The following is a 12,624-nucleotide window of genomic DNA, read 5'->3' as shown; positions in this document are numbered from 1 at the left end:
ACAAGGGTTTAAATTCAGTGAGTCTGCTCCCTAAATGGGCTGTGGTGGATACTGAAAAAAGAAATCCTGCCTAAATGGGCTGCCGCAGTCCGCAAAACAAGAAAGCCACATTTGGAGAGAAGCCACTTTCAGAAAGCACCAGCAGCGAGCACAAATGACTGAGGCCTGACTAGCCTGCCGCAACAGGCTGTGCTGCAACAGGCTGTGCTGCAACAGGCTGTGGAACAAAATCTAACGGAAAGGATTGCTGCCTCAATGGATTGCTCTACACACTCAAACAAAGTAAATAAGGACAGAGCAAAGGTGCATGGTGATTTTTAGATTCATGCAAAGGACTGAGGCTAGCCATTTTACAAAAAGTCAAAATCGGGTGACCATTTTACAAACCATAAGCGACAGGCATGGCGAGTTCAGGCAAGACAAGTCTGCAGCCTGAATGGGCTATACAAGAATTACGAAGAAGTGAACAAGAGAAAGGATGCATGATAATTAGAGAGAGGAGTCAGACCCTAAGTGTGTTGTCGAAACGGTCTACGCTAGAAATTCTAACAGAAGGGAATCCCAAGTTGTAGGCAGAGGAGCAATAAACACAGCCAGTCAATTATTTTTTTTTTGGTCAAACAGCAGCATGCAAACCTGCGGGTGCAGAAGCAGAAGATGGGTCCGGAACGGCCTCCAGGCTGAGTTGACCACGTCCAGCACGTGAGCAGTCCACGTTGACAACGCTGGCCTCTCCCACCTGTGTGCACAAAAGTCCACCTGACATTGGAAAAGACAGCTTTCCTCAATAATGCAGATTCGCCAAGTCAAAGCTCTCACCTTGGCCTTGTTCAGGCCCGACCCAGTGGCCACCACCTTGCTAGGATCGAAAGGCATGCGTATGTCTGCTCGGAAGGGCGAGCCCGGGATGTGGACCTCTTCAAACTGGATGTTGACCAGATATTCTCCGGGTTCCGTGGGCAGGTAGGAGACGGAACAGGTCCCGTCCCCGTTGTCCGAGCATTCGATCTTGGCCTCTGTGGGTCCCTCCACGGTCAGACCCAAACCGCCTGTGCCAGCCCCTTTGGTGTCAATGGTGAACTCTGCCTGGTTCCCCACAAAGCCTCCCGTCAGACCCGGACCGTGGGCCTTCACCTAGATGGGAATGGAGCATGTCACCAACTCTTTTCTACCAAACTACAGAATTACAAATGTCCACTGAAACACAGCGGCAGTACATTTTGTCCACGTTGTGCACATGGTAGAACACGGACAGTCGTTAGTACCTTGCTGGGATCTGGAGGCAGCAGGCCCTCCACTGGGAAGGGGCTCCCGGCGATGGGGTGTCCGTCATAGGATACGTTGATAACGTAGGCCCCCTCTTCCGTGGGGGTGTAACGCACTCGACGCACCTCGGCTTTACCGGGCTGCGGCTCCACTTTGCATGGCACACACCGCTGGCTCGGACTCAGCTAAGCAACCAAGTAACAAGGTTGCGTTCACAACAACAAAACAGAACACATCACTTTATGTAGATTTCGAAAAGGTACTTAAAGAAAGATACAAATAGATTCCAACAGATTTTGTTGAGTCGATGGATTTGAACAGATGTGAGAAAATGATGCAGGACAACTGCAGCAATGCAGGAGTGGAACGACGACACACCATGAACCGGTTGACACTTACCACCTCAACCTCCAGGCGTCCTTGACCACCCGCTCCCTTTGTGTCAACCAGGAATTGCTGCTCTTGACCCACCTCCACACCTAATACACACATTTTTTTTTCATTTACATATCAGGTGCTGAAATGACTCATTTTCTCTTTTCTTGGGGATGTCTTACGTCCATCCAGATTGTCCACGGCCACATTATTGAGGTTGAGGGGTTCGGCCACGCCCACCGTGAAGGGGCTCTTTGTGATAGGGTCCCCGCCAAAGGTCACAGCGATGCTCATTGGGCCCTGTGTGGACATGTACAGCTTTATTTTGGCTGAACTACAAATATATAATTTACAAAATATATGTGTGTGTGTTGTGTTACCGGGGTGATTGGCGTGTACTTGACGGTGTGCGAGTAGTCGTAGTTGTCAATTATGTCAAAATTATTGACGGGAGATGAGAAGGTAACATCCAGAGGCGCTTTTCCCGCACCTTTTGTCAGGGTTGTGAAGTGAGTCGGTATTCCACTTTCCACCCCTGGAAATGAGAATCGTACGTGAAATGTCCCGACAAGAAGTGATGTCATCATGTGTCTTCATTTACCCGTGCGAGCTAATCCGGGGCCCTCGGCTTTGACCTTTGCTGCATCGTGGGAGGGGTCCACGTTCACCAGGAAAGGACTCTGAGGAACTTCCTGGGTGGAAATGGACACGCAACATGTCATGGTAACAGGTTCAAATTCCATTTGGGCGTAGAGTGGATATAAAAAATGTACACACCCCTGTTTAAAAAGGAGTTGCTCAGAGAACCAAACAGATTCTGTGATTTTTGTATTTATTTTTGCACCTTATCAGTGAAGAGCACTTTGACGGTGAGCTGGCCTGCGGCGGGCGGGATGTACTTGACGGTGAACGTGTCGTTGGCGTTGGGGATAATGTCAAAATCCACGTCGGCTTCCCGGTCTCCCAACATGTTGCCGTTGCACTTGATGCCCACACTGACGTCACCTGAGAAAATACATAACCCCAAAGACTTTTAGGAGGCCTGCAGGGGGCTCCGCCAAGTCTGCCGTAATGTTGAGAAGGTTTGTAACGCGCCAAGAATGATCGGCATTCCCGTCGAGAGCCGCCTGGCTTGTCAGTCAAAGCGAAGGAATTGCGAGTATGACAGGAATGCGCAATCGCGGTGATCTGATGAACAGAAACGAGTCAAGCCGCCTGGAAAAGACGCCAGGATTCCCGCCATTTTTCACCCTCGCTTTTCTGATGAACGGCATTGACACAGAAGCGAGGGGTCCACTGACAGAAAGAAGACGACTTTTGGAGTGGTGGTATGCAATATAATATATAATACAATCAAAAGCACCGATTCGGATATTAAACCAATGAGTTCTGTTTTTGTGTCCATTACCGTCTCCAGCTCCGGAGCAGTCGATGGTGAAATGTGTGGGTTCATTAGCTTTGGGTCCCGTCCTCTCCACTCCCGGACCAAACACTTTGACCTCACCCGGGTGGCTGCCTTTGCCTACGTTCACCTACAAACAAACAAACATTTCAGATTTTTTTCTTTGTTACATTTCATCAGTATTCTGATTTGATTAACTGGTAGTTTCATGCATTAGGTAACTCATTTACTCCCTTCAATTATCGATTTGAGGACGTTGGGGAAAAAAAAAAAAAATCACAAAAGGAAAAATTGATTTCAGACACTCCCTGAGGGCAACACTTGACCTAATTCGATGGATCAAGATTGAGAATGTAAATGATTGGAAAGGCTTGGAACGTTTCAACTTACGTTTCAACTTGAAATGTTTCAACTTACACACATCATTAGTATGGATCCATATTCAATCTTTTTTTTTCTCATTTCGCGGTTGTAGTCTAAACAAACCATGTTTTAAAAAAGAAAAAATAGACATGCCACAATTCATGTTCAAGCCATTTTATTTTTACAATGCTATTTTCCATGGCAAATTACTCAACAATTTATCCTGGCATAAAAGACTTTAAACTATTGACAAAATTCTAGAACACAACATTTCTACAGATTTCTCTCTCGACTTTGCAGTTCCTGGTTTTGTCAGTCATTTGTTAACCTGCTTCAGAGGAATAGCTGCCATCTTCCTTACTGCACCTTCACAGGAGCCTGATATTCACTTCCTGAATCAAGTTCACAGGCCTTGTTTAGTCTTCTACATTTATAAGCTTTGTTCAATTCCGAAGGTGTTTTAAACTGCATGTCCGCACACCTCATGTGAAAATGTGTTTACAGACATTGGCTTGTCTGAAAATTTACAGGCTTTGTTCAGTCTAAACTAAAGATAAGTTGACAGATGTTTGGCCTATTCCAAATGTCTTTACAATTACACAAGATGTTTATAATGATTTTCAGTCTATTTTGAAGATCAGTTTTGTTGTCCATTACAGCTATAAGATAATGGAGAGCAAACAAAAAACCTGTTGAACGCCACTCCCAATTGAAAGTTTGCAGTCAAGCTGAATACAAAACAAAGAATTACACTTGGTCCATTTGAAACAATCACAGCTTTTGGAGAAGTCCACTTAGCATAATGTTTACAAACAATGTAAAATCCTACAAATGGGCTAACAAAGAGCATTTATGCGGCACTGTTATATTCCTTGAAACCATTTAATATTTTAACCCACACCATTGCAATACACGCATGGAGGCCATAGTCAGGCATATATTCTTCATCCTCGGCAATGCGTGGCTATTGCTGTGGTTTACCGTTTTATATATTATACTGGCCCCGGGTTTATTGATTTTTAAAACAAATGTGGCAAAATTGTTCATTTTCTTTACTTTCTAATTGATTACTGTTTTTCTATAAAAAGTATGATTGTCTATAGTACTATTTTTCTTAATTAAAAAAATATTTTTTATTTTTGCTGTTTTCTTTAGGGAATTGCATTTCCATTCATTTCTATGGGGAAAGGTGATTTGGAAGAAATAAAAGTGAATCTCAAGGCATCACTGTAGCATATTTTTGTGGGTTAGCATCAGAAAGATTTTGTGCTCCCGATGATGTGCGCACTAAAAACCGTCGTCCCTCCTCGGTGTGAGTGACGATAATGACGGGTTTCTTAGCTTTTGCCGTATTTCCCCATGGCTCCCCTGCCGGTGGCGAGGGGTCGCTGCTTACCCTGAAGGGGCTCCCGGGGACGCTGACTCCTCCCCAGGCCACGGCCAGCGTGTGCTTAAGGGCCGAAGCGGGCGTGTAAGAGCACGAATACTGGCCCTCCCCTTTGCTGCGCACCTTCACCTCCACGGGAAGACCCTCGGCATCCTAAGAGATGAACGAGAGGATGACGAGAAGATGACGTGCAGTTTGTATTTGATTTGTCATCCTTCACTGTTATTTATCAATCACCCTATCCTTTGTTTATCTACATATCCACCCATTTATTCATCAACCGATCCATTTTTCATCCATTCATCATTTGATGTGTATCTATACCTTTATAATCTACTATCCTGTCCATCATCTGCCCATACTTGCATCTATCTATCCACTTATTTATCTATTTAGCCATCCATCATCTGTTTATCCATCCTTCTATTTATCAGTCAAGCTATCCATATCCATCCATCACTATCAATCTATCCATCCAATCAATCAATCTAGCAATGCAAGCCACTCACCCATCAGGCTATATTCATCACCTCCTGTATCAATCCATCATCCATTCATGTCCACCCATCCATGTATGCATCCATCCAGCTCGATACCTGCGCCATGATCTTGAGTGGTCCGTTGCCAGCATCCTTCGCGTTGACGGTGAACTCTGCGGGCTGCTGGACCAGGCAGCCGCTTTTCTCCAGCCCGGGCCCAAACGCTTGAACCTGTCGGATACGGATGACGGCATGTCAGTCACACTTCAGTGGGCGGAGATTATGTATCTTCCCATTTCCCAACCTTTGTTGAGCCAAGGCACATATTGTGGTGGTGAAAGAAAATAAAAATTTGTCACACCACCAAACAAATTTATTTAAAAGGAATTACTGTAGCTTTTATCGGTCTCTCTGTCACTATAAATCACTGGCATAGACTGCCGTCTGACCTTGCCGGGGTAGTTGCTATGGCGATCGGGCAAGATGTAGGCCATGAATGGGCTGTGCTCGATGTCGTCGTCGTCACAGGTCACGTGAACGGCGTACTCGCCCGGCTCGGTGGGCCAGTAGCGGACGTCGCACGAGCCGTCGTTCTGGTCCTCGCACTCGATCTTGGCCTGTGACGGACCCTCGATGGCGAAGCCTGACCATGACAGTGGCGGGTCATCTCCATTTAATCACACTTGACATTGTTTTTGATTTCAGTTTTTATATCCTGTCCATATGCGCTCACCCAAGACTCCCACATCGCTGCCCATAGACTCCACCACAAAGATGGCAGGTTTAGCCACAACGCCCCCTTCCAGACCAGGACCCCACGCCCGGATCTGTTGTGGTTCCGCTTCTGGACCCACAACGACCTCAAAGGGACTGCGGAGTGAAAACAAAGATTAAAGCAAATACTGCATTCATCATGATCTGTTTTTGGTCCCCCCCCAAATATGGTATATTTTGTCGAATTCAAGATTTGATAAAAATGGGTCACAAAATATTGTGTAATAACCCAAAACGACATGACAAAGCTGAAAGGTATTTCTGCTTTAATTAGTTACTCTTATAAACCTAAGATGTAGTTTGAGTTAGTTTTCATTTCAATGTTGAACGAAAAGGTTTTTTCAATTTTGATTTTCTCAACTTCAAGAGTTTTTGTGAACTCTAAAACCTTGCTCTGCATCCCGCAACCGGATTGACGTCACAGCAAACACTTTCAACAAAGCGCGGCAGCATGACGGTGAAATCACAGAGCCCTTTGCTGGGTTCTGTGTAAAAGGCACAGTTGAAGAAAAGTCACCTGGAAATTTGAACCCAAAGCACCTGCTTAGGCTCGAAGCCATCAGCATATTTAAATCCGCGGCAGGTTTTTCCTGCCGGCTCGGCTTAATTAAGCCTTAAATAAGCCTTTCCCTTGGAGCTCTTTTGGGGGTTACAGGTTTCCAAAGAATCCAGTTTGACACTAGACAGCCCCACAGTGACTTTGGAGCACTCAAAATACATGCACACACACTCCCTCTTTATCCCTTGCTCGCTTTTGTTTGTGCATGCACACATATATACTAAAACACAGACTCGTATATACGTACAGACACACAGAACAAACACACACACACACAGACCTCTTGGGGATATGCTGCCCACCCCAGGTGATGGAGACGCTGTATTTGCCAGTACTGAGAGGGTAATACTCGAAGGCGTGCACTTTGTCTTGACTGGAGATCTGCTTCACGCGCACCTCGCCACCCTCTGAAACGTAACACGCATTATTTCCTCCATGTGGTGCAGCAAAACCGGGGGAAAACAGTTGTCCCAACAGCTCGGGACAAGTTTGAGATCAAAGTTCGGTCCGATGATCGGATGCCTCTGAAAGCTGCGGGATACGTGATTTCGTTCATCGTTAATGTTAAATCTGTTGTAACATTAATGAAGGCAACTTCTGTGTGGGGCGCTCATCTGCAGCACACTGAAAAAAGAAATCCATTGGTAGCACTTGGATTCACTCAATTCGGACATGGACATTGGTTGTGCATGATTTAAGTGTGTTATCATATGAAGAATAATCATTTGGGAAAAAAATAAACAGGAAAATGATGTCAGTTGACAACATTTTTTTTCCAGTGTACACCACTTACGATAAATGCTAGTCATCGCAAATTGGGTGTCGTTAACATTGAGTTGCACTGAGACAGCCTAAAGTGGTTGTGACTTGAAACAGACAATTGTCAGATGTCTGAAAGATTATCCCGAGTGATTATCCGTGGTGTTAAGAGTGACTTTTCCTCCTTGATCTGCTGGGGAAATAATTGGGGTTCACGATTGTTCGTGTTCAAAGTTGTTCACCAATATGTACGTCAAATGTACTGTAGTGTGCCATGTCGGGTCATCTGCAGTGCACCACTGACGATAAAAACAGAGCACAAACAGGCGACTTTTTCCTCCTATGTGCGGTCTGCCACATTTTCAAAATCAGTCAAGATGCTGAAAATCGGTACGTGTGCACCCCGCGTTAGCGCAGAGATGTTTCCACTCACTGGCGTCTTTGACGACAACTTTCAGTTCTCCGCTGCCGGCGTTCCTGGTGTCCACCTTAAAGTCGCCCACCTGTTGCACCCTCATACCCGACGCCTGCAGGCCGCGACCAGTCGCTCTGCACGCACTCGGTAGGCATGCTGAAAGGACACAAAATCAAAGCGCGTGATTGGACGATACACAAAGTCAAATCGGAATCACTCCCAATCAACGACATAGTGAGTTCGCCATTTTGTCATATTGTGTAGCGAGTGTAGGTTATCTACTATACAGTGCCCCAATTGATACATCTCCCTACATAGTGATTAAGGAAAGACCAATGAGTCCCGAACATCATATCGTCGACTCTCGGGCTGAAACGATGAACAGACACTGCACATTCACGATAGAGTTCACAGAAGAGCTGAAAATCGAACTCCCGAATGGTTCTATAGTTTAAACCATTCATCAAATTCTCACTAAGCAGGATTTAGGGAGATGGAATGGACATTTTAGTGATGATCCTCACCAGGCCCCACGTCAACGGTGAAGGGGCTCTTTGGCACAGCGACGTCCCCGAAGGTGACGGCGAGTGAGTGCAGGCCGACCTGCGCGGGTCGGTAGGTGCAGCGGTACAAATTGTCGCCCTTGTCCTCCATCATAACCTCCACGCTGTTGTCTCTGCCTTGCGGGTCTTTGATCATCACCGTCACGTCTCCCATACCGGCACCTAAAAACACAAGAAGAGTGAAGTTTTGGGAGTATTCTGGGAAGCGTTGTGTGAATCGGTGGTGATGTTTTGGGAAGCTGCTTCATGTTTTTGTTCCACCCAGTTTGCCTCACTTCTTCTCATTTTGCTTTTGTTTTTACAAAAAGTTGCTTTTTTTTTTTCCAGTCGACTCTGGTGTGCGCTCACTCCATAATGTTGTGTCATGCCCCTGACGTCATCAATAGATACCTGCAGTGTAGATGTCGAAGTAGGTGGGCTTGTTGGCGACATTGCCCACGGGTTCGATTCCCGGCCCTTTCAGTGCCACCTTGGAGGCGTCGCCTATAGCTTTCTCCACGCCCACTTCAAAGGGGCTCTTGGGGATGGGCTGGCCGGCAAACAAAACTGTGACCTATGACAAATTCAGGAAGGCTTTTATTACATTCAGCAAATATTTGACTCCTCGTTAAAAGAGGAAAGACAGACAACCTTGTGGGTTCCGACCACTTGAGGCACGTAGGAGACGGCGTACGTCTTCTTGGCATCATTGGGCTCCACCTTGAGCTGAGACAAGAGGGGAAAAAAAAACCGACATCATATTTTGATTGGTGCACCTGCCCGTCAATCATTTCAGAAGGTGGTGGGGGGGGGGGCATAAGGAGGCTCTTACCTCTTGTCTGGTGCCGTCTGGTTGGTCCAGATAGACAGTCACCTGACCGTGCCCTGCACTGAATGTGTCCACTGTGAACACGGCAGGGCGGAGCACCCGGTTGCCCGACGGTTCGATACCTGCGCGCAAACGCGATCAAGATGTGAAGAGAAGTTAGGAAACGTGCATTATTTTTCCAGATTTTCAAGCAGTTCCCAGGTGACTTGTCAGATATTCAAAATATCCCGTTTCGGAAGATCCAAACAACAGTGGTGAGCAAGTTTTTGCACTGAAGGGGCTACATTTGGTTTTGCCACTTTCTGACACAGGTCATGGGTGATTGGATTTTCACTGATGACCGCAGCACTTCATATCCTTTGTCCGTTAGTGTAGGTAATCCTTGTTTAGATGTGAAATTTTGAGTGTTAACAAAGTCTGTAACAAAACAAAATGTTAAAAAAAATGAAATACAGTATTGTAATTATAATCCAGGTGCACTGTAACATTAAAAAAAGGTCATGCGTGTTCTTAGTAGTGTATCTGGTCCATTCCGGGTGGTGTGGGTGTTGTTGGTTAGATCATGAGGCCATGGATTTCCTTCTCAGGATGTCGAGAACAAATGTCAACCTCAGTGTGCATGCACACATGCATGTGTGTGCGTGCGTGCATTTTAGGAGCTCATTGTTCTTGGCTCAGGGCTCACTTCCCCTCATTGTAAAGGCGCACCAGTGTTTCCAGTAGCTACCATCTGGACCTCTGAGGAAGTTTAAGTCTCATTTCCTCCAAAAACAGGCTATCAAAGAGTTAAAAGTGTGAAAATAAGGGTATGCTCCCCCCCAACACACACACACACACACACACACACACACACACACACACACACACACACACACACACACACACACACACAAACCATGCTTGAGCCCAATCGACATGTCACAGTCAGCACATTTGAATTGCTTGAGTGCTCAAATGTTTTTTTGGTCCAATTCCGCTCTACTAGCACATTTGGAAAAGGCGAGCCATGCAGGTGCAAAGTGTCGCCGTTTATGTCACAACACCCATCGTCCACAATGGAAATAAACAACTAGAAATAGTCTACAATTAAAAAGAACGTTACGGAACATTGTCACTTCGGTGTCAAAATGAATGCTGCAGTCAAACACTTAGTCATGCTACATGCCACCTTGCACAACTGAAATACGTTCTGTCGTGATTAATGTGCACCTCCCAATTTTGCACAGTCGAGATCAACATGACAGCAATCGGAAACAATCCCCACAAGTGGCAGCATGGGCGCATTTATGCATGTAGGGTACCTGGTCCGTAGGCTCGGGCCTTCTTGGGGTTGAGTTTGGGCTTGAGCGGCGCCCCGGGCTTCAGTTTGGCTTTGGGGAACTGAGACAAATACGTCATCACTGACATCTCGTCCACTTGCGGGTCGATGATCTCCTCTGGGGCGATCACCTGTGCACGCGCACACGCACACACGGACACATACAAGGGTGACCCACTGCGTGAGTGTTTGCATGCGTGTGGCCAAAGGCGGAAACGGAACCTGCGGGATTCCCAGCCAATCGTCAGCCAGCTGCATGGCTTCTGTGGCATTCTCAACTGGCTTCACTGGATCCCAAGTCTCCCAGTCGGGACACAGACCTGAAAAATGCACACAGACACATATGCGTGACACACACACAGAAGTGATGAAACACACGTTTGGACACAAGCACATACAAAAGGGACACGCAGATGCAAACACATACGAAACGAGATAGAAACACACACACACACCAGGAAAGCCACAGAGGCATTCACGAAGAGCCACACACACAAAGACACGTTCATAAACACACAAAAATTTACAGAGGCAAATGCAGACTTGCGCTCACACCGATAGACACACACATACACACGTGGGCATGGGTGGCCAGACAGACAGATGCACAAATTCACACACAAAGAAATACATCCCAGACACACACAGGCACACACGTGGACACAAACACAGCATAGTGTACCTGGCGCACAGCCGTCCACCAGTGCCCCCAGCGCCTTCCCTGTCCTCCAGTCCTGGTGGAAGTTGGTGATGGGCATGTCCGGGACTTTGTTTTGGATCCAGCCCAGCAGACGCTGCTTGGGGGTCTTGGAGTCTGACTGGGAGGCAAAACCAGGAAGTTAGCGACATGATGTTAACTCACGAGCTAACGCCACAAAGCAAAAGTGAAGGTGCATCCTACTTCATGATCGTCCCCCTCCCACATGGGCATGGAGATGGAGTAGTGCAGGATGAGGGTCCACACAAGACCCAGGATCAGCTTCAGGTTCCCGTCCACGATGGCTTTAGAGTCTGGACCAAACAAATCACATTGACTGACTGACTGAATGCCAGGAGACTCCTTTGTACACTTAGCATCACTTCCCTCATTTTCATTTACTAATCGCTAACTTCAAGCAGCTACAGTATGAAAATTAACATTAAGTGTGATAATTTGGGGAAACTAAAGTAATACTGATACTTTAGGGCGGCTAACATAAGAACCCAAACATCAAGAAAGCCAAGTTCAGCATGCTTAAAAAGTCATGTCACTATCTTGAGGACATTAAAAATAAAAACCCTTATGTTAAGGGAGCTTATTTTAAAAGACTAAAGTGTGGTACTACCTGATGATCAAGACATCCCATCATCAAAGAAGCTAATCTTAGGATTCTAAATAGTGCTAACTTGAAACATGCTAAAATAGGAACATCAATATAAAAGGTGCTAATTTACATATGCCACAGAGTAAAAACTCACATCAAGGTGGATAATTTAAGCGAAGTAGTGGTAACTTAAGGACATCAAAGAACCCTAACATAGAGGCAGCTAATTTAAGGATGCTAAAGCATGATGATGATGGCGTTAAGGATGCTAAAGTACAACATAAACATGCAGTATGACAACTTTAAGTATGCTGAAGTAAGAACCCTAGCATTAGGGCTGGTAATTTAAGGATGCTCTTTTTTCCCCCTTGTTCATCATCTTCCTTTAGTTGGGAAGCAAGGTGTGGCACACGGATAAGAGGCAACCATTTTGTCCACGCTCTTCACCTTTACACACACACACACACGCTTATCTCACTCACACACTTTCTCTTTCACCACACACACACACACACACACACACACACACACACACACACACACACACAGCCCCAATGTTGGGTTGTTGTTGTTGCCATAACAACAGGTCAAACACAGCAGTCAGTGTAGTGTTTAATGGCCTCCAGTCACCTATGTCAACACTTCCTACTGTGTTAGGCAAGACTAGAGTGGGCGGGGCTATGGATTGAGGCAAGTTTTATTGGCTGTCCAATGTTGATTGGCACCATGTGCTGTTTTAACGCCATTTTCATTTAAAGTGCCAATATGAAAAGAGTGAACCACAATGGATTTTTTTTAAAAATATAGCAGAGCATTATTATCACAATCAGATGCTATGTGAGGATATTAAAA

The 12,624-nt window shown here is 45.9% G+C and overlaps 1 protein-coding gene across 4 annotated transcripts in view; it reads right to left on the bottom strand.

The window, feature by feature from the left end:
• flnba (filamin B a) overlaps window positions 1-12,624 on the bottom strand; it is a 35,577-nt gene that overhangs the window by 16,068 nt on the left and 6,885 nt on the right. For all 4 annotated transcript variants that reach the window (XM_019879432.1, XM_019879433.1, XM_019879430.1 and 1 more), the window contains exons 2-24: window positions 11,370-11,479; window positions 11,151-11,286; window positions 10,691-10,788; window positions 10,452-10,599; window positions 9,154-9,272; window positions 8,973-9,047; window positions 8,733-8,895; window positions 8,304-8,504; window positions 7,798-7,935; window positions 6,886-7,012; window positions 6,006-6,142; window positions 5,722-5,915; window positions 5,390-5,503; window positions 4,803-4,946; window positions 3,050-3,173; window positions 2,486-2,646; window positions 2,243-2,333; window positions 2,022-2,176; window positions 1,824-1,941; window positions 1,666-1,745; window positions 1,266-1,451; window positions 820-1,134; window positions 637-739 (exon numbers count right to left, since the gene is read on the bottom strand). In XM_019879432.1, the coding sequence (XP_019734991.1) occupies window positions 637-739; window positions 820-1,134; window positions 1,266-1,451; window positions 1,666-1,745; window positions 1,824-1,941; window positions 2,022-2,176; window positions 2,243-2,333; window positions 2,486-2,646; window positions 3,050-3,173; window positions 4,803-4,946; window positions 5,390-5,503; window positions 5,722-5,915; window positions 6,006-6,142; window positions 6,886-7,012; window positions 7,798-7,935; window positions 8,304-8,504; window positions 8,733-8,895; window positions 8,973-9,047; window positions 9,154-9,272; window positions 10,452-10,599; window positions 10,691-10,788; window positions 11,151-11,286; window positions 11,370-11,479 (3,237 nt within the window). The remainder of the gene's footprint in view (window positions 1-636; window positions 740-819; window positions 1,135-1,265; window positions 1,452-1,665; window positions 1,746-1,823; window positions 1,942-2,021; window positions 2,177-2,242; window positions 2,334-2,485; window positions 2,647-3,049; window positions 3,174-4,802; window positions 4,947-5,389; window positions 5,504-5,721; window positions 5,916-6,005; window positions 6,143-6,885; window positions 7,013-7,797; window positions 7,936-8,303; window positions 8,505-8,732; window positions 8,896-8,972; window positions 9,048-9,153; window positions 9,273-10,451; window positions 10,600-10,690; window positions 10,789-11,150; window positions 11,287-11,369; window positions 11,480-12,624) is intronic.

The sequence above is a fragment of the Hippocampus comes genome, unplaced genomic scaffold, assembly GCF_001891065.2.
Source record: "Hippocampus comes isolate QL1 unplaced genomic scaffold, H_comes_QL1_v1.1 scaffold44, whole genome shotgun sequence".
In the NCBI taxonomy this organism is placed as follows: Eukaryota; Metazoa; Chordata; class Actinopteri; order Syngnathiformes; family Syngnathidae; genus Hippocampus; species Hippocampus comes.
Note: the sequence above shows the minus strand (reverse complement) of the source record. Positions and strands in the feature narration are given on the sequence as shown.